This window comes from Vombatus ursinus, unplaced genomic scaffold (assembly GCF_900497805.2).
Source record: "Vombatus ursinus unplaced genomic scaffold, bare-nosed wombat genome assembly UNPS02014832.1, whole genome shotgun sequence".
In the NCBI taxonomy this organism is placed as follows: domain Eukaryota; kingdom Metazoa; phylum Chordata; class Mammalia; order Diprotodontia; family Vombatidae; genus Vombatus; species Vombatus ursinus.
The window spans coordinates 2,167,818-2,190,342 of NW_020954610.1; the positions used below are offsets into that span (position 1 = coordinate 2,167,818).

The following is a 22,525-nucleotide window of genomic DNA, read 5'->3' on the forward strand; positions in this document are numbered from 1 at the left end:
AATTTGTAAATTAATTTGTAAAATTCCCTAGGATCTAATTAGATGTAGCTTCCTTTTTAGTTGTTCCCTGATTTAATTTTTTCTTTTTTGTGAACCAGGAAAGAGTTAATAATGGGCAGCTCTTAAGTGGCACAGCTATCTTTTTTTTTTTTCAGTTTGAAATCTCAGTGATCCTATTTTCAATTTAGCTTCAGTTTTCTGATCAGTGAAATTACCTTTTCTCCACACTAAAACAGTAAATTGGTCACTTTCCAAGCAAGGAGTGAGATAAGATCAAAGTGTTACTTCCTTGTAACTTTTACAATTCTATTCTCATTTTTCCTTAAGACAAATTCTACAGTTACCTCAAAACTTACTAAAACATTTCAGCATTTATTAAAAAAAACACATTCAACTAAAATTTAAATTCAGAGTAGAGATCTTACATTTTTATCTATGATTGGTTTAAGATGCCATGAATTTCTACAGAATGGGGGAAATATCACCAAGCCTCTTATCTGTGTTTCTCTGGTCTGTCTTTGAGGGGAGGGGAGGGGAGGGGAGAAGAGGAGAGGAAGATCTTTCCTCAAGAAAATGTTTTTTATTCTTTCTTCTTGGGCTGATAAAGCCCAGGAAAAAGTTAATTTGACTTTCAGACATTAGATAATACAATAAGACCAATACAGAGAAGCCTTTTCAAGTTTTTTTTCCCCACTGAAAAGTTTTTAGTCAAAAATTAGTGTGCACAATTTTCTAAAAGCAATCTCAATAATTCTGAGTTTCACTTTCCCTTATAGAGGCTTTCCCGATAGTGTGGAGGATAACTTTATTCCTTTGAAGGGACATCCCCATCAAAATGGAAGATAACCTTAGCTAGCTACTTCCCCAACAACATGAAGGCTGGCCTATTCCCTTAGAAGGACTTCCTAGGGATATCCTTACCCACTTTAGCTTGGGTGGGTTGGGACTAAACTGGGACTGACCTGGGATTGAGAGGCCTCAGTTCTCCAGGTAAATTCTGAGGAGAAATCCCTCAGGGAAAAGGCACTCCCTTTAAGAGGTTGCCCTAGGGACCAGACTCACTCCCCCAGTCCCTTCAGGGATGTCAAGAGAAATTCTGAGAGCCAAATTTATAAGCATGATCAATTTATTAGTCAGGCTAGCAGTAATCAATCAACTGGGTCAATGGCCTCTCTCAATGACCAAAGACCTTGAGTGAGGGCTGACCTCATTTCGGGTTTTCTTGCAAAGATACTGGAGTGGTTTGTCATTTCCTTCTCCAACTTCTTTTACAGATGAGAAAACTAAGGCAAACAGGGTTAAGTGACTTGCCCAAGGTCACACAGCTAGTGTCTGAGGCTGGATTTAAACTCGGGTCTTCCTGACTTCAGGCCAGATCTTTTTTTATTTACTGTGCCACCTAGCTATCTACCCTTTCAAACCCTTAAGCTAGAGGTAACTGATAACTGGAAACCCCAAGGGTATTTTGGGCTTGGACAACTTGAACAGTCATATTTCCTTCCCTCTCTCTGTAATGCTCCTTCCCCTCTCCCCTCAACCCCAAGTTACAGGTCCCACTACAGCTGCTGCACTCCAACATAAAATGTTTGGGGGTGCCTCAGGGACCCTCAGAAGTCATCTTTGTTGAGCAAAAAATTTTGCTGATTAGGAGACCAGTTAACCCTAAGACTCGGGCTAACTGAAGATTAGGACTGCTATCCCCAGTTCACATAGATAATTAAGAATAAAAGCTTCCTATATTTTATTATCCCTCAGTTGCTCACTGTAATTCATCTTCATCATTGACTCAAAGTGAAATGGGTTTCTCTAGCCTTCGATCCCAAACACAGAATGGCAAAGTCTACAATGACCCAGGTCTTTTCTGAGACAGGTGAACCAACCCCAGGCAAAGACTGGAAGAAGCAGGCAACATCATAGGTCATAACAAGAAGAAACAAGACGCAGATTCAAATAACCATTTATTAATATCAACCACTCATTAATAGGAAGGAGGACTACCTTAGGGTGAAAAGAAAATAGACAGAAATTGGGACAGAAGTAGTTGCCTCGAGATGTCTTAGAGGTATTTATTCAACTAAGTCACAATGAAATTACGTGCAATTCCACATTTGTATTTCTTTAGCTTTAGGGCACTGAAACATCAATAAAGAGGAATGAAAGAGAATGAAAAATAACCAAACACATCTTGGGTAATTTAACTCAGATCACTGTGTCTCTTCCTAGAATTGATTGACTTATCCATGTTCAAATAAATCCTGCACATCAAAGGCAAAGGAATAAATTATATTCCCCTTTACCTCACACCTTTCTGTGTGTGAATTGATAGCCTGCTATGTCAATGAAGGAAAAAGCATGGATTAGCAGTACCCTTGGCAGACAGTTCCCAGCCTTACCCTCAGACAGGGCTGATTTGTATTCCCTGTCTCTTCTTCCTTCCACCCCTTAAATGTTAGTCTTCATAAGCTCTTTATTTTCTACCAAACTAGCCCCTCCTAATTTCATTTTCTGTTGATATGGGCCACTATTCTTCCCATAATCCAGTCTTAAAACATTGGAGTCATTTTTTAAAATTCCTTTTTCCTCAAGCTCATCATTAAATCTATTGTCTCCCAAATCCATTCCATTTCTTCTAACACCTTTGAAATGAATCTTCCCCTATCAAAATAAATAAATAAGTAAATAACTAACCCTCAAGCAACTTAACAAAAATAATGGATATGGCTTTTGATGATGTATGCAGCGTTCTGCTCCTGTAGTTACCTCTCTGCGAAGAGAAAAGGTTTTTTAAATTATTTGTTATTGTGACCAAGACTGATTACTATAATTGCTCAGACCTCAGTGATTTTAATTACATTGTTGTAAATTTACATAATGTATATTGTTCTCTGTATTGTGCCTATTTTACTCTGCTTAATTTGCCTTTTTCTCTGAATTCCTCACAATTTCTTAAACAATGCTTCATTTATTTCATATGCCACAGTCTGTCTTTCATATACCACAGTTTATTCAGTCATTAGACAATCTATGACAATCTCATTTTTGGTTTCTGCCACAAAAATCCTTCTATGAATATTTTATTATACATTCTACCTCCTTGGGATAGAACCTAGACCAGTGGTGTCAAACTCAAATGGAATGTCATTGATTTTGAAAGCTACAAATTAACATTATCTACATTATATTGTATTATCTACTTTGTTAAACATTTCCCAATTATATTTTAATCTGGTTCTAGACCCCTGGGGAATAATATTGTGGGCCCGTGTTTGCCACCTCTGGAGTAGAGGACTTTCTGGTAAAGTAGAGCTTAGCTTCTACTGGTTGAGCCCTAAAGATTCTTCTAGAAGATACCACCTGAACTTTGAAGGAAGCTAGGTGAGCTACGAGGTGAGGAGATAGCCCTTTTAGGTACATGGGAGAGGCTTTGCAAAGGCAAGAGATAGTTCCCTACTCCCTAATTTGCCAAACAAGATGTTCCATAAAGTCAGAAGTATAAATATAAAAACATAAAGTAACCTTTCCCAGTGTCTAGCATCATCCCCTGCACACATTCAGTATATAATAAATGCTTGTCAAATGAATGCTATTGATAAATGTAGAGCATTTAAATATAGAGCAGATGGGTGGGAATGCCTTCCAAATAGCTTCAAAAGAAGCATTTCCTTCTAGAAAAGCTTCTATAACTAAAAGGCAAAAACAAAAAGTAGAGGAAACCTAAGAAGCAGAGGAGTTATCTCCTTGTAAAGCTGGTCACAGGGATGTGAATAGAGGACCCAGGCAGACCACAGTAATCTGACTAAATAGAATTTAGGGTTGAGGTAGGTCTTTGCTAGAAACACGAAGCCCAGTATTTGTCTGGTGTCTAAGCTCTTTTATCCTCCTTTCTGTGGCGATTGATTCATATTGGTAAAAATTGTTCATTGCGTTTCTTAGAAATCAGCTGACATGGGGTCAGAAATGAATTCTACTTCCTCAGGCCTCTCCTCAGAGCAGGCCTACCTTCTTGCTCAGAGCACGGAACATGTCCTTCAACTTTCAACTTCCACCCTGGAGCCTTGCTCTTCTTACCATTCACCTAATCACCTGACTCACCTTTTCAAGCAGGCCCCCAGTCTTGCTTCACTTCACATTTCACTCCCTACTCCCTGGGGGCCATCTTTTCTCTGGATTTCTTACCCCTGCATGCTCACCCTGGAATCCCACTCTCTTCTCCCATCATGATCACTGCCTTTGCTCCAAAAACAGACGGGTCAGTCTCCCCTCTGATCCCACTTACTATCACTGGAGCTCTTCCTGAAGAAAATATCAATGGTATATTGGCACAGGGCTTTGTGTAGTCTCAAAACCCTATTTCTGAATTTCTAAACAATTTACCAACTTTTAGCTATCCTCCCTATTTTACAGTCACAGAGAATTAAAGTACAATTTGATTTAATTTGGAGAGTCTTCGTGAATTCTTTGTACAATTTCTCTACCTCTCATACCCTGCAATGGATATTCAGGTATGTACTGCAAATACTCTCAATAGGCCTTTTCAGCAAATATTTATCATGAGTATTGCAATAGCAGATGAACAAATAACCCGAAAAGCTTCCTTGTTATCTTTGGACTAACTCAAATAACTGATTTAAGTACCATTCCAAGAAAAGCCTGTGAATTTTCCTTCCATTTAGCTGCAACATTTTTTTTGTCTCCTGGTTTCATTTAATAATAATAGTAGCTAACATTTACATAATACTCTAAGGTATACAAAGTACTTTACATATGTTGTTTCATTTGATCCTCACAAACAACTCTAGTAGGTATGGGCTATTATCATCCCCATTTTACAAATGAGGAAACTGAGGCCAGCAAATCAACTGACTTGCCCAAGGTCACAATGTCTTGAGGCAAGATTAATTTCATTTATTTATTTACTCATTCATTCATTCATTCATTTATTTATTTAGGTGAGGCAGTTAGGGTTAAGTGACCTGCCCAGGGTCACACAGCTAGTAAGTGTCAAGTGTCTGAGGCCAGATTTGAACTCAGGTCCTCCTGACTCCAAAGCAGGAGTTCTGTCTACTGCCCTAGCTGCCCCCAAGGCAAGATTTCTGACTTCAAGTTTGTCACCTCCCTGCCTTAGAATGTCACAGTTGATATGATCATTTCATCTAATGGTATGTCTACTCATTGGTCACTGAATAAGGATCGCATATTTCAAGTACCAATAACTGTGATTATTTACAGCAAAAAAGTTATCACATTTTCCTACCATCACTGTTGAAGTCGAATAGGCCATATAAAAGCAAAGACCACTTTTATTTGTTTATGGATTGTCAAAGCCAAGAAATTCATCAGCAAGTGACCATCCTACCGACCGATTAATCTTCCTAAGATGTACGTGTCTGTACTTTCTGTTCATAATTCTCCAATGGCTTCCCATTGCCCATATGATAAAAGTCTAGAATTCCTCAGTCTGAATACTACAATCTTGTCCTTAAGCATACTAATATTTCTACCTTAGCATCTAGTTCTTGCTCATTAGTCAGAATATCTGTGTGGAAAATACATAAACCAGATAATAATAAAGTTTAGGTGGATTCAGAACCAAAGAATACCACTTAATAGGTGAACATCCTAATTTTCTACTACTCTCCTCCATGATGAACCTTTATAAGCTAGACCAGAGGTGTCAAACACAATCCTTCCAAGTGTGACCCAAACCAGATTAAATTGAGAAATATTTAACAAAATAAAACTATAGTAGAACATAGATAACATTACTATATGGTTTTCTGAGTCAATATACCATCCCAGGGATGCTTATGGTTAAGTAGCCCCATTTCCAGTTGAGTCTGACACGGCTGAGCTAGACTATTGCCAGGCGAAGGCAGCTAATGAAAGGGCCTAAAAAACATGCCCTATGAGACTGAGTTGAAGGAACTACCCAAACTTGCCTTCCTTTGTGTGTCCAACTGTAATCCCTCCTTCTTGCCACAGGATTGACCTATATCCTTTTCAGATCATATATAATGGCTTTTGTAATTAGAAGACATTTTATGCCACTACTTACCACTTATCATGTGTCTCTCTTTTCTCTTTGGATCACTTGCAATTCTGATTCTTCATATATCATTGTTTTTACTGGTTCATATCCATTTGATATCACCAGTACAATATTAGTGTTAAAAATGGAGGGTTTTCTGGAAAGACTTGTATGGTCTGATGCTAAGTGAAGCGAGCAGAACTAAGAGAACGTTGTACACAATAACAGCCACGTTGTGCGATGACTAATATTGATAAACTTAACTCTTCCCAGTTATCTCCAAAGGCCTCGTGATGGAAAATGCTATCCATATCCAAAGAGAGAACTATGGAAGTTGAATTGCTACTTTTTTTCTCTTCTGTTGAGTTTTGTTTCCTCTTTCTGGTGGTTCCTCCTATTGGTTCTAATTTTTATTTACAACATCGCTAATGTGAAAATATGTTTAATAGGAATGTACATGTATAGCCTATATCAGATTGTGGGCCGTCTTGGGGAGGGTGGTGGGGAGGAAGGGGGAGAAAAATTTTAAACTCAAAAGTATATGGAAGTGATTATTGAAAAATCAAAATAAATTAATAAAAATTTTTTTTAAAATGGAGGGTTTTATATCAGGGAACAGTTGGCTCACGTAAAGCACTTTTGAAACATAATCCAGCCCTCTCTTTCTTCTATACAATTCCGTGCCCAGTTCATTTTTCAGCTTCCATACCTGTCCAAATAAAGGTACTAGTGAGCCAACAAAGCAGTCTCTCCAACTGTATTTCAAACTAGTCAATTTGCCAGCACAGGGCCTGGCGCATAACAAACAATTAACAAATGTTTGTTGATTTAATTGCTTGATATCTGAGCTTTTGTAACTTCCTTGTTGTGGCACTTAAACATAATATTCTCAAATAATTAGCGATAATCAATGTCAACATCTTTACTTTTATCCTGTTTTCCATATTTAAAACAGTTTTAAATTGGGTCAGTTGTAACTGCCCATAATACCCTTTTTTCTTTTTTTATCCTTTAAGTACATAAGTAATTCATCACACTATTTTCTGCTTTTGTGTGTTTCCTTTTTACATTTCTTCTATTCTCTTCACGCATTTTTTTTTTTTTTGATGAGGCAATTGAGGTTAAGTGACTTGCCCAGGGTCACACAGCTAGTAAGGGTCAAGAGTCTGAGGTCAAATTTGAACTCAGGTCCTCCTGACTCCAAGGCTGGAGCTCTATCCACTGCCACCTAACTGTCGCTTCTTTGTGCATTTTTAAAAAATGATTCAATGGCTTTTTTTTTCCTTTTTGGAGTTCATTATTGCTAGTTCCACATTCTGTTTTTAGTAATATTTTACATTTTCTTTTGTTTTTCAATCTTTTTAATTTGTTCTAGTATTTCTCATCCCATGGAGTCATTGATTTCTGTCTCTCCTTTTTAGGCAATTCCCTTACTTGGGTAAAGCTTACCACTTAATGTTTTAAGCTATTTATTCTCCTTCTCTTCCCTTCCTTCCCTTCTTTCCCTTCCCTTCCTTCCTTCTTCCTTCCTTTCTTCCCTCTCTCTCTTCCCCCGTTTCTCCTTCCCCCTTAATTTCTTCTAAGTGTTCACCTATTTCTTGCAGAAAATCTGTGTTTTCCTTTGTCTTTGCAACTGTTGTCTAGTTACCCTCTTCTTCTAGGTTGAGTTTTGAGTATGTCTGAAATTATAACAGTTCTTTATAGTGGTCATTATCTTTTCCTATTTACTCATCTCCAGCCATTTTTAAATTGAAGCTCTGAGCCAGGGTCAATCTCTATCCCTGTAGCGCTTTTGAATGGGATGGTTAGTCCTCTCATATCCTGACCTGGATCACCTTGGTCCTGTTAAGCCCTCCATCTCTGAGGGTGTATCTCTACCAAAAGTGCTGGAAGTTCTAGGCCGTCTTGGATCTTTGGGACTCAGAGCACTAGATTTTAGGATCCTCTTCTCTCAGGACAGGAGCCCCTGGGTCTGTAGGGTCCTGGTCTGAACTCTACCATAACCTGGACTGGTTGCTCTTGCTCCTAGTTTCTTCCAAGGTTCTTACTGTAGATCTGCAACCATCCTAGGGCTTTTTTTTTTGTAGGAGCCCCCTGCTCTTACAGCCTCCAGAGAGAGCCTTTCAAACTATAAGGGTCTTTGGCCTGTCTCTGTTTGCCTACCCTGATGCTGGTTTTACTTGGGTCCTAATTCCAGGAACTCTGGTCTCTTTTGTGTAGTTCTGATATGGATGAAGTCACCTACAGCCCTTTCTCTTTGAGTATCTTGATCGTTATTCAGTCAAGCACTATTCTGGCTTTTTTTTTTGTTTGTTTTGTTTTTTTGCTGGAGTGGGTATGTGGGAGGTGAGCTGCCTACTTCTGTTCAAGTAGCCATTTGGGGCAATGGTTTCCAACTCTTTAAACTCCTGATTTATAGCTATGAAACTTCTGAATAGTTTGCAAGCCTGTGCACTCCTTTATTTCTTAATCTTACACCAAATTTTTTGGTAATTCTTCAACTTCCTATTTTGCCTTCATCCCTGAAATCCCTTTTACTTAGTGACGGTTCTTGCATTTAAAATCTGATCACACTCTGCAAATAGTTATTTTTTGCTTAGGGAGGGCCCTTTGTTCAATGAGGCATAAGGGAGTTTAGGATAGAATCCTTGACCTCAAGGGACTGGGGCTGATAAGGAAACCAAGGAATTATTGTAATAGATTTTTATTGACAAATTTTATTTCTTTTCATTAAAAACATTGGGTCAATTCTGACTTTTATTGGCTTTGCTTTCCTTATCTGTAAAACAAAGGGATTTGATTAGATGACCCCTGGGGTCACTTCTTCCTCTAGATTTATGATCCTGATATGGCCTGCAACCAGATATGGAACAGCAATAAATCAATTGGCTTATTGGCAGTAGTAAGATCAGCTAAGTCAATCAAGGGTCCCCAGCCACAACCACATGCATAAAAAATTGTTGTTGACATTGGTTGTTTTATGTCTGACTCTCCAACCCCATTTGGGGTCATTTTATGAAACTGTGGCCAACAGGGTTAAGTAACTTGCCCAGGATCACACAGCTAGGAAGTGTCTGAGGTCAGATTTGAATTCAAGTTTTCCTGACTCCGGGCCCAGCACTCTATCCACTGTGCCAACCTTTGTATTTCTAGCACCTGACATAGTGTCTGGCACTCAGTAGGCAAATAATAAGAGGCAGCTAGGCTTAGTGCATAGTGAGCTGACCTAAGGGTCAGGAAGATCTGGACAAGTGAAATGGCATCTCTTAGCTTCAGTTTCCTATCTATAAAATGGGAGTATAACACCTACCTCACAGGGTTGTTATGAGCATCAAATGAGACTATCCATACACATGTGTGTGTGTGTATACACATATACATATACAGATATATACATATGTACATATATAGAGAGAGAGACTAGTCATTATATTATAATAATTACATAGCATCGTTATATACACAATAATTAATTTTCATATTTTGCTTAAATATATTCTTATCACCATATCATTTTCTCCAAGCAATTCTACAAATGGTAGAAATTGCTGATATATATTAGTGAAAGAAGTTTCTACAGTGATAGTTGCCCACCCCAATGAAGTTGCAGTTGTGGGGGAAAGAAAAAACAATTCTAGCTGAAGGCTACTAGAGCTTAGTGGCTAGAGAGTTGGCCTTGGAGCCAAGAAGATCTGGGTTCAAGTCCTGCCTCTGGCAAAGGCTGACTATATGATCTTGGACAAGCCCCTCAACATCCAAGCAACTCTCAGAATATAAATTTCAGATGAGATGCCAATCTGCCTTGATGAAGGTAGTTTCCTGATTGGGAACTCTGGGATTCTAGTTCTCTATTCATTTATCTATCATCTTTCTTTCTCACCATTCTATCTACTTCCACTCTAGCTGTCATCCTCATGGCCTCCTCACTGCCCCAGCTCCATCCTTGGGTAGCTGGGCTTCCTTCCCCAGCATCTTTCATGTTATCTTGCTGGGATCCTGCTCAGTCTGTATTGCTTCCCCTTCAGCTCCCTTTAATGTGTCCTGTCAGAATATAAGCTCATTGAGGACAGGGGCTGTCTTCCTTGCTTGCATTTATAGCCCCAATAATTAGCACAGTGCCTGGCACATAGTAAATACTTTATCCATCTTTAACTCTCTATAATAGTGACTATGTAACATCTTACGGTTTGCAAGATGCTTTATATATACAAATCTAATTTTATATACATAGTATACATAATTTATAAACATAATCTCATTTGCTTCCCTTGAATTGAATTGACATGTTGAGGCATCATTGTGAGCTGAAAACAGACCTCAAGATACCTAGACCCTTTCAGGTATCTGAGTTTCCCACTAGTGACTACTAGTAAGGTGGCACAGTGGATAGAGCACTGGGCCTGGAGTCAGAGAGACTCCTCTTACCAAATTTGTTTAGAGTCATTTTTATAGGTATTTGGAGGGGTTTGGGGGAGAGCTTAAGCAAGTCACTGCTTTTACTCCGCCATCTTGGCTCTGCCCTATTTCAGCAATTTCTAAACAAAACTTTATCACTAAATTGTAAATGTAGCCACTCAATAAGGTGAAAAAAAATCCCTTAGTCATTCTGCATCTCCAGTAACTATGATGGCCAAATCTTCAGGTGTTAAAACTACGGGAGTTTGATAGGCTGGGCCCTCTAGGCCATAGGGATCTGCTCTACTTTCAGTTGGGGGCAGCCAGTAAGAATTCTGAGACTTGGTTACACACTGAGACACACTGTGGGACCATCTCAGTAACCATCGAAATTAGAGATTGTGGAAGCCGCTTATACACACCCAACTTGACTTTCTTTACTTTATAGAGTAATTAAGTCAACTGTTCTACTCTGCAAATAGCATTTGCAATTAGACCCAGTCCTAGCAGGTTAGTTATATGAATGTGCCTATTAGTGCTAAAGTACTAAATGGAAAAGAAGAAGAAAACAGAATTTAAGTAGCTGAAAGCCGTAATAATGCAACCTGAGCTCCACCTAAGAATGTGTGTTGGAGCTGACCAAGCAGGTAAGTCTATTTTCCTAAAGGGTCATTTTCAGCCATTAACCCATAATCACAATAGGCAGTGATCCCAGTGGGAGTTTACAAGTGGGAAGGGGGGTTGCCTCCAGAAGAGAAAATTGGGAGCAAAGAATAGAAATTTATAGTGAGGCTGAATTTGTCTCAATTTAAGGAAAAACTTGCTATGAAAAAAAATATATCAAAAGCCAAATACAATGACAAATTCTCAAGAGGTAGTAATTATTCATTAAGCACTTACGTGCCAAGCACTGTGCTACAAAAACAAACAAAAATGGAGATAGTCACATCCTGGAGAGCTTACATTTTTATTGGGGAGGATCACTGTGCAGATGGAAAAGTAAATATAAAATACAATGTTACCATGGGGAGGGCTAGGTGGATGCTACAGGGGAAGATTTGGGAAGATTGGATTTAGAGGGAGAGGCCTTGGGTTCAAATATGAACCTGAGCAAGTGACTTCATCTCTGTGCCTCAGCTTCTTCATCTGTAAAAAAATGTGTAAAATGAAGAATTTGGACTAAGTGATCTCTAAGGTCCTTTTCAGCTCTAAGCCTATGATCCAATCCATTAAGAATCCAATTCTTTTAGAATGAATAACAACTTGTTAGCTTCAGTTTCCTCAGCTGTAAGGTTCCTTCTAATTCTAAATCAAGGATACTATAAAGTAGAAAAATCAGAAGAGGCAGCCTGTAGGAGGTGGCACTTTAGTAAGCTGTTGAAGAAAAGCTGGGGATTCTACAGGTTGCAGAGAAATTGCATTCTAGGCAAAGTTCAGTTTTGTTGTTGTTCAGACTTTTCCACCCCATGGACCATCGCACACCAGTCCCTTCTGTCTTCCAGTAGCTCTGTCCAAGTTCATGTTCATTGTTTCCATGATACTATCTATCCATCTCATCCTCTGCTGTTCCCTTTTCCTTTTGCCTTCAATATTTTCCAACATCATGGTCATTTCCAATAAGTCCTGTCTTTTTGTTATGTGGCCAAAGTATTTAAACTTCAGCATCAGCATTTGCCAGAGCAGTACTGATATGATAAACTTGAAAGGGAGGGCAGAACTAGATTGCCACAGGCTTTAAACAAGAAACAAAGAGTTTTTATGTAATACATAGGCTTTCTATAATAACACACAGTGGGTTATGTAATATTCAAGATAGTAGACTACATTCAGAAGGTTTTTTTTTTTTTAAATATGCTCCTTTGTTTTTGTTTTTCTTTATCTAATGAAAAGCTTGAAATGGTAGCATCTATATGCTATGCACGAAAGTAGTTTTTGATCCTGCCACCAGGTGGCAGAATCAGCCAATCATCTTGAGAACTGAAAAAAGGTGGAGCTTTCTTCTATATTTCAAGCTGATCCTACATCTTTCCTACTGCATCATAGAGTGCACTGTATCTCCATTGTCATACATTATTATTCACCTGGCAAAACTATTCATTTAATAGTGTTAACCATAAATGGAGGAGAGAGGTCCTGGAAATTCCCTCCCTTGAAACAGATCAGTAACCATTGCACCAAATCTCAGAGATTTGTCTGGGGCACAGAGAAATGTTCACACCGTGCCTGAAATAGCACTTAGACCCAGGGGTTCCTGATTCCAAGGCCAGTCCTCTAGCCTCTTACCCATACAGCCCTCTTCTATGATCTTTACTATCTTTTTCCTTTCTCCAAATCTGGAGACCCCACTTCAATTGCTTTTATCAGTTTTCTTTAGACTTTTCATCAGATGGGTCATGGATTTTTGCAGGTCAAAAGAAATTGCAGGTTCTACTATGTCCCATTAGTCAGAAGGACAATTGTTTTCACTTTTTTTTTTAACACTGATTTTCCTTTCGAAATCTCTCTCTTTGTCATATTAAGGAAGAAGATATCAAGAACCAGAGTGGGTCAGGAAGATATTCACTGAGAAATCGTAATGAATATAACAGGGATAGGATAAACGCCCAGCAGGTAAGGTTTGATTTTCATTGTTGTTGAGGAAAGGCACCAGCTACAGTGACTACTGTTGTTGGTTCCTAGGCACAAAAGTAATGGGGCGCTTAGCAATCTGGAGGAGAGGAAATGCACCTCAATGGCATTTTTGAGTTAGTCAAATCTAGGGCCAGTCTCAGCGTTAAGGAGACCTGGATTATAGTCCTATTTCTGACATCTACGGTCTGTGTCGCCCTGGGCAAGTCAGTTTATTTAGTGCCTCCGGCATCTCTGAATATAAACTCTCGAAGGTATTAGGAGTTTTCCACACTGAATTCACAGATCTGTTTTAAAAAGGAAAAAACCCAAAATATATAGGACAAAAGGGGGAGAATAGTTGTAGAGGATTGCACCAACTTCTCCTAAACTGTAGAAATGCAAGGCAGAAAATTAATGGGATCATCATAGATTTAGAACTAGAAGGACCTTGGAGATCTCCTGGTTCAACCCCTTTGTTTTACAGATAAGGAAACAGATCCAGAAATATGCATTTACACATTTAAGAATGACCACAGGGGCAGCTAGGTGTCACAGTGGGTAGAGCACTGGCCCTGAAGTCAGGGGACCTGAGTTCAAATCCGACCTCAGACCAAACACTTGACACTAGCTATGTGACCCTAGGCAAGTCATTTAACCTCAATTGCCCAAAAAAATTTTTTTTAAAAATGAACTTCTGCAAAAAGGATGACCCTAGTCAGAATTTGAACACAGAGTCTTTTGACTCCTGATCTAATACTTTTTTCTATTGTGATGGCACAGTACCTCTCGTTTTTCTGGAATACACCAGCAACTCCCTTCTTCCCAGTCTCCCTTCCCAAGACAAGAAATGTCAGCTTAAGTTATAGAACCTGGAGGCCAAGTGAAATATAGATCTTGTGAGAAAGAATTTGTAAACATTTGATAGACTGCACAAGCTCCATGGGATAGGACTGAGAGAGGAGATAATAGAACTATATAGCATATAACGTGATGGGCAGCTAGGTGGCAGTGGTAGAGTGCTATACCTGGAGTCAGAAAGATGTGAATTTAAATCTGGCCTCAGACACTTCCTTGCTGTGTGACCCTGGGCAGGAAAACTCCAAATAGGGTCCCAGAGTAGGACACCACTGAACAACTTTGATGTAGAAAGGAAGCAGTTCAGCTTCACCTTCCTTCAGTATCAGCATCAAGATAAAAACATTCAGGGACTACTAGGTGACTTATTGGCTAGAGGACCAGCCCTGGAGTCAGGAAGACCTGAGTTCAAATCTGGCCTCAGACACTTACTAGCTGTGTGACCCTGGGCAAGGCACTTAACCCTGTTTGCCTCAGTTTCCTCATCTGTAAAATGAGCTGGAAAAGGAAATGGCAAACTACTACAGCATCTTTGCCAAGAAAACTCTAAAGGGGGTCATGAAGAGTCAGACATGACTGAACAACAACAAAAAGTGGTGATAATCTGACAGGATCTCTGTGAGTCACAAATGACATAACATGGAAAGTACCTCCACAAAAAAAAATAAAATAACATAAAAACATCATTCACTCAATGACCACATCACAGTAGTTTGTTGCTACCCTATTTACTCACAACTAAGATAATTTAAACATGTTCCTTCCTTCATGGAGCTTATGGTCTACCCATAATGATATGTACAAATATGATAATTATGCAATAATCCTAAGGAATTGTTCAAGTATCATTACCCTTGTCTTATTTTATTATCTCCATATCATAACTAAAAAAACTGAGGCTTAGGGAGGTGGTGAAGTGCACTTGGTCACTTAGCTAGTTAGTATCTGAGGTAGAATTCAAACCCAGCTCTCTTTAAGTCAGTTTAGTCTAGTGCTCTCCATTCTACTCTACTCTACACACTGTTCAATATATACTACATACTATGTATACTATGTTATACTAATTAATAATCATCAGCAAACATTTATTAAGCACCTGTGTGCTAACTACTGTGCCCATCATTGGAACACACTGTTCTATACTATGCTAACTAAATCATATACTATAGTATGTTAACTTTACTATACTATACTATACTAACTATACTATAGTTTACTTATACTATACTAAATCTACTTACTATATTCTGAGAAACAGATTTTTGTTACTTGAGTCTGTCACTACTTTCTGGACTTCAGTTTTCTTATGTGAAACAAGTATACTAGATTATATATTCCATCTGTTTAAATTCATCAAAAAAAACACATAATCCAATCCAGTGAGGACCTACCATGTTTTTTGTTTTTGTTTTTGTTTTTTCCTTAGGAGATTGGGGTTAAGTGACTTGCCCAGGGTCACACAGCTAGTAAGTGTTAAGTGTATGAGGCCGAATTTGAACTCAGGTCCTCCTGACTGCAAGGCCAGAGCTCTATCCACTGCCCTGTGTTTTTGGTTTTTTGTTGTGTTGGTTTTTTTTTTGAGGACCTACCATGTGAAAGACATTGTGCTAGGCTTAAGGGTACAAAGACAAAATGAAAAATTGTTAAAATTAAATTAAATTATTCCCACCCTCAAGAAGTTTATATTCTGAGAATGGAGGAGGCGGGGATAGTATATAGTAAGGAGATAGGATGCCCAGCTTGGGGAACCACAAACTCATAGGCTAATTTGACTGAAATACAGAGTGCACAAAGAGGGGCCATGGAAAGGTAGCTCCAAAAGGGACTTGACCCAAAATAGAGAGTTTGAACAAGAGTCAGAATTGGTAGAACAGGAGGTTAGGATGCTTTCTTATCCAAGGCGGGTGGGAGGATACAGATGAGTGTGACTGACATTATGGTAGAATTGTTTTTGTGGTCCAACAGTACAGGAAATTCAGACAAGCAGCAGCTCTGAACCTTAGAGAGTTACTTGAGCCACTAAGATAGAGGTTAAGTGACTTGTCCAGGGTCACACAGCTAGTCGAGGTGGGGGGGTGGGAGGGGTAATGCCCAGTTCTTACTTCTGAGGTCAACTTTGTGTACCCACTATGCTGTGATGGCTCACAAAAATTCTATCTTCTTTTTTCAAGGTTTATTTTTATTTTATTTTAAAAAAATGCAGATTCTAGGGGCAGCTAGGTGGCATAGTGGATAGAGCACTGGCCCTGGATTCAGGAGGACCTGAGTTCAAATTCGGTCTCAGACACATAACACTTACTAGCTGTGTGACCCTGGGCAAATCACTTAACCCCATTGCCTAACCCCCCCCCCCGTCCAAAAAAAAATACAGATTCCAAAGTTGGGTGGTGATGGGTGGAGGGGAAGGGGCCAGGAGTGGGACAATGGACTGGAGGAAGAGGCAGAGGAGAACTGAGGAGGATGTTCAATGTGGGAGACCACCAGAAAAGGGGCTGGAGCAGAGCACACCCAGCAAACCAGACCTTGGTGGGGGAAAGCATTTCCCCTAAATTCTCCTTCCAAATGTTTCCTCTCATTGCGTCCTCAGGACCTCGTGTTTGATATACACTATATGTTTTATATATATATATATGTATAGACAGATTAAGAAAAGGAAGATAGAAATAAGAAATCTCTATAAATGTGTTTACTCCATTAAAATGTCTGAAGGATTTTTTTTTTTGTCTATCGGTTTTCCTTAGAAATTGTTATGGGCGGAGGAAGGGCACAGATGAAGGAGAAACAGACAAAATGAACTTACTGCAAGTTATAGCTTCTAACCCCTGGAAAAAGGAAGAGAGAAAGAGAAAGGAAGAGGAAAGAAAAAGGGAGGGAGGGAGGGAGAGAGAGAGAGAGAGAGAGAGAGAGAGCTCCACCAAGTTCATTCTCAGCATTGCATTAAAAATAAAAATAAATCACAGTTTATAACTGCGGGATCTATTTACAGAAATATGATGTCTGCTCCCTTCCTCAGAGACAGATTAGAAATCATTTGATTCATTTAGATTCATTAGCATTTGGGAAAAAAAAGAAGCAACAGGGTCCTTAATAAGAAGGTAGGGTGGATGGGTGGATGGGTTGCTGAACTGTGTCATGGTGAAGGGACTTCTTAGCTTTTCCTTTTTTTTAGACAGTTGGGGTTAAGTAACTTGCCCAGGATCACACAGCTAGTAAGTGTCAAGTGGTTGGTCTGAGGCTGGATTTGAACTCAGGTCCTCCTGACTTCAGGGTCAGTGCTCTATCCACTGCGCCACCTAGCTGTCCCCCCCCTTTTATTTTTTTGGCAATTAAGTGACTTGCCCAGGGTCATGCAGTATGTGTCTGAAGCCACATTTGAACTCAGGTCCTTCCGACTCGAGGACCAGTGCTCCATCTACCGTGCCACCTAACTGCCCCTAGCTTTTCTCTCTGAGACCTATGGGAGACTCAAGCCTGAACCAAGGTTAAGAACTGGAAAGGGAGACAGAGACCGGGGTAAGAAATGGGGAGGAGGCTTTGTCTCCTCCAGAGAGGGCAGTAAGGGTCAATTTTTTTCCTAAGCCTCCTTCGAGGGGCCAGTTGCTTCAGATGGGGATCTGGGTCAGCGTAACCTTGGGAGATCGAGAACAGCCTCCTTTCTAGGCTCTTGCCTCAGACTCTTGGCTTCCAGTGGGAATAGGAAGAGGGAACTAAGATAACAAGTAGCACTATCCCTCCTAAAGTCTACCAAAATGTGCATGTCCCCAGGGGGTGCTTCTACCTTCACCCCAGTACTGTCCCCCAAAAAAGAAAAAACCTACAGTCCTGGAGCCAAATCTAAGAGATCCCAGATGGTCCGTTGGAGCAACCATGACCTTACTTGCTTGGGGTGTCAAGGGAGGATAAAGCCAGAGATGGAGGCTAGAAATCAGGAGTACCCCTTTGACCCACGGGGAAGGAGATAGGCCTGGAGCTTCCCCAGAGTTGTGGACTCAGGATACATGTATTTGAGTGTTTTGGTGGAGTATTGAGTAGAGAAGGTGATAAATAGATGCTGAGGAAAGGAAGGAAATTAAAAATTCTATCTTCTTGTGCAAAGAAGCTGGGAGTAAGGACCAGTTTTCTAACTACCTATATCCATAAGAACAGAGGTAATTCACCACTGCTGGCATCTGTGAGAACTCTTTAAAATACCAACATCTTTTACAATGGTTACAGTGTTGGGAGGAACAAAAATCCTTCTGAAAAGCATGGGAGTAAATTTAACTTTGAGAGGGCCAAGAGGATACTCTGTCTGTCCAAATAAAAGAAACTCTATAACATCTTGGGAGGATATACAAGGCAGATAGATGCTTCAGTGATAGAGTGCTAGTTGTGGATGTAGGAAGACCTGAATTCTCAAGTCCAGCCTCTAACACTTAATAGCTGTGTAACTCTGGGCAAGTCACTGGACCACTGTCTGCCTCAGTCTGCCATTGGGGATAATAGCACCTACCTCCCAGGGTTGTTGGGAGGGTTAGATTATATTTGTAAAGCATTTCACTAATGGAAATTTGAGCAACCATTATTAAAAAAATTATTTATTCATTTGTTTATTTATTCTGTAATATACTGACTCCAGGGGCCATTATCTAGAGAGGCCTACAGATCAACTGAGCCCAGCTACCCTTCCAACCAAAGTAAAACCAGCACTGACCTCTCAGACCTTTGGAAAATAACCCATGCAAGTTATGCCAACATTTGAAGGGAGGTTATAATAATTCTTGTGGCAAAGACTTTGATTTGATTGGCACAGACGTCCTTAGAACCAGATGATGGAATAAAATGGCTACAATTTTGACTGGATACACAAAAGAAGAGTAAAAAGTATACATTATTCCTTCCACATTTATAAGACAGAGTGAGGAAAATGGTGGATTCTGGAACATTTTGTGTTGGAAAAAAGCATATAATAGGTGGCCAAGAATTGTTCTCATTTTGAACCAACAAATTTAGGTTTAAAAATGAATCAAATTCTTGAACAATCAGATATCAGAATCATTCTCAACAGAGGAAATGGAAAACCTATTAGACTTTTTCTATTCTTTTTTTAAGCGTTTGTTTTAATTTAACATCTATTTAATTTCTCTTCCTCCTATTTCCTGCCCTGAAGTGAAATAAAAAAAGAAAGAAAAAACAAACCTATGTAGCACATAGGCACATTCAAGCAAACCAATTCTCACATTGGTCATGTCCAAAAATGTATGTCTTTTTCTACATCCGTTAGACTGAGTGCTTTCCTTCTATCTCCAGCTCTTACCATAGTGCCTGGAACACAGCAGGCACTTTATTAGCAACTTCACCTTTCTATCTGGGAGATAATTGTCTTTGTTTTTCCCATATATTTTATTTTCAGGGAGAAGAACATGTCACTGTTGAGCAAGATCTCCCCAAACAGAAAGGAAACCTAGAGGAAGGTGAACCGCCACACCGAAAAGGGTAGGACTTTTAGAAGCTGAATTCTAATACAGCTTCCTCCCTTTACCATCCCCCAGTCCTACACACTGACAGGTTTTCTCATGGAACTAAAAGGACTTCACACACACACACACACACACACACACACACACACACACAAATCAGATGGGTCAATGCTAAAAGAAATAGGTCGTTTTATTTGGCATGTTTGAGGGAAGGATCCATAGGCAAGGCCACATGACCTAATTAGAGCTAGGCAAGGGAAGGGAGTAACCAGGGCTGTGCATTTTCTATGTTTTTTATTTTTAACAACCAGATCACCAGGGATGAAAAATATATGCACAACATACATTTAAGTTTTATCTGTTTTGTTAATATTTTCTTCATCACTTTCTTAAGTCTAGACAATCAGTGAAACAACAAATCAGGCCCTGATTTGTAATATTTGTTGATTTCTGAGGTGTAATTGCTTACATCAAAAATTTAACAATTTGTTCTCAGAAGTTCACAGCCTCAGTATACCCCTGGGTATACCACTAACCCCTTCACAACAGGGCCAGGACTGACACAAAGCAGAACTAGGAAGGGTGAGAGACATGATACAACTAAATAAAACCTCTGATATGATGGTCTTAAGGCCATGATAGGGGGCCTTGATTGTCTTACACAAAATTTCTCTCTAGATTTAACTGATGTGTGGTTGTCCCAATCTTTTACTGGGATGCCAGCATGCATATTTCAGAATAGTTGTAGAGTCAGTGTAACACAAGTGTTTGAGGATGGTAAAAGGTCCTACTGAGGTGGATCTGATTGGTTTCCCACCCTTTAGGGTCCCAGGAAAGGATATGCCGACTAGCTAGTGTGGAGGCTAAAATTGTCCAATCTGCAAGAAAATTCACTGAGGCAGAGCTCCAAGCCAATGGCACTTTATTAAAGGGTCTATGGCCCCCTTTAATGAAGTAGACCTCAGATCTTCTCATGATCTGAGATGCCCCTAGTCCCCAGGACCTTACTTTTATAAGGTTTGATACCCAAATATGCGAAAGAGGCATGGTAAAGAATGAAATCTCTCTGGTTTATAGACCTTGCTCATGAGGATCAAAAATTAAGATGGGCAAAGCAAGAGTCATCTCTGGTGACCACGTGGTCATAGATGATCACCTACTCATGTTGGACAAGAGAGGAAGGTCCAGAGGTACAAAAATAAGTTGGAGGACTTTCCAAAGAATCAGACATCCCACACACACTGGGTTTGGACATGGAATTTGAGTAAAATAGGATGGAGATTTCATTGTCAGCATTCTTGTGGTTGCACAAGTGAGCTATATAACCAGTAAACAAGAAGTGAATATTACATTAAGGTTTGAGGTCCACTATAAAAGCCTACCATAAGAACCTATCTTATCTAATGACCCCTAAATGATTTATGTAAAAATCAAACTGATTAATACTGATTGGAATAGAGTAGGGGTCTAGAAGTTTCTAACCCTGCGTTTGAATCCTGATTCTGGGCCTCTGACGTAAACATAAGAAGTTGAACCAGATATCCTCTAGAATTCCTTCCAGCTCTACATTTATGATCTTATGAATTAAAATAAGGAGAAAAATCTAACCCACTACCATCCCCTGTAATAGTAGCATACAGTAACCACAGCTTATCACACACCTGAGACCTAAGAGCCTTCAGATGGAGTTCAAATTTACAAGTAGTTGTCATTGAACATTTACCATAAATTAATAGAATTCATTGAATGTCTACTTTGCACCTAGAGCACTATGGTAGGTGGGGAGCTGTGGGAGATGGGTGGCATATGTATGGTGCCTTTCTTTGAGGAGCTTATTAGAGATTCAAGGCTTGAAGTGCTTACAATATAATAATCAAGTTCCAAAATCAATTAGGCATCTGGGGAATTTTAATAGGACTTATTTCTTTGAGACTCAGGCATGGCTGCTATACTTGATGAGTTTGCAGTAGGAATGGTTTGAATTTCTTTGCTCTTTCACCAACTCCATGTCTCTGAAAGTCACAAAATAATGATCAGAAACTAGGGGACAAATGACTCTGTCCTCTGAAGTCAGACCTATCTATTGATGCAGTGAAAATATATCAACATCTTCTATTTCAATATTGGCTGTGCACCAATCCCTAGATCTTTTTCCATGGGAATTTTTCTGTTGCCATGCCTCCAGCTGTCTGCAGTTTTGACTTTTGGAACCTAAACACAGAAATTTTTATTTATCTCTATTACATTTCATCTTACTTGATTCAACCTGTAATTCTAACCTATGGAGCTATCCAAATGTGTTAACTATCCCTCCCAGATTCTGATCATTCACAGATGACAAGCATGTCTTCATCCAAGTTATTGATTTAAAAATATTGAACAGGACAAGGTCATGAACAGACAGATGATCTCTGAGGCACTGCCCTTGAAACTTCTTTCCAAGTTTACATTGACCCGTTAATGACTATTCTTTTGGATTTGGTCAATCATTTTTTAATCCATTGGACCATGTATCCATCTAACTCATATCTCTACATCTTGTCCACAAGAAAAGCTTCAGAGACTTTGTCAAATGATCTACTGAAATCTAAATATACAGGGTTCACTGTATTTCCCCAGTCTACCAGTTCTGTTTAGGGTTTTGTTGTTTTTTGTTTTTGTTTGTTTTTTTGGGGGGGTGATTTGGGGGGGTGTCATTAGGGGAATAGGGACCTGATTAGACCTGTGATTTCAATGCTATATGAAATCCCCAGTAAGGAACTTTCTACCAATTCAGATCAGTACCTGCTTTGCACCTTGTAGCCTTACAGAGTTGCCTGAAATGCACAAAGAGGTCAAGTCTTCCTCAGAGTCATGCAACCAGTGTGTGACTTGATCATATCTCCATGATTCCAAGGCTGGTTCTCAGTCCACTATATGACTGCCTGTCCTTCCAATCTAAAGTAAATGAGATTGGTGTGACCTGTTTCTCTTGATGAAATCTAGCTGGCTTTTTGTGACTGCTGTTTCCCTTTCTAAATGCTAATGAACTTTCCCTTTAACAACATGTTCTAGAATTTTGCCAGAAATAGAAATCAGATCCATGTTTTGCATACTCACCCTCTTTCCTTCTTTTGAAAAACAAGTTAATATTTGTACTTTTCCAGAATCATACCATCTCTTCCATTCTCCAGGATCT

The 22,525-nt window shown here is 39.4% G+C and overlaps 1 protein-coding gene across 7 annotated transcripts in view; it reads left to right on the forward strand.

Moving 5' to 3' along the window:
* LOC114026045 (solute carrier family 28 member 3-like) overlaps positions 1-22,525 on the forward strand; it is a 135,582-nt gene that overhangs the window by 50,176 nt on the left and 62,881 nt on the right. For all 7 annotated transcript variants that reach the window (XM_027839650.1, XM_027839651.1, XM_027839648.1 and 4 more), the window contains 2 exons: positions 12,944-13,033; positions 19,281-19,363. In XM_027839650.1, coding sequence (XP_027695451.1) covers positions 12,944-13,033; positions 19,281-19,363 — 173 coding nt within the window. The remainder of the gene's footprint in view (positions 1-12,943; positions 13,034-19,280; positions 19,364-22,525) is intronic.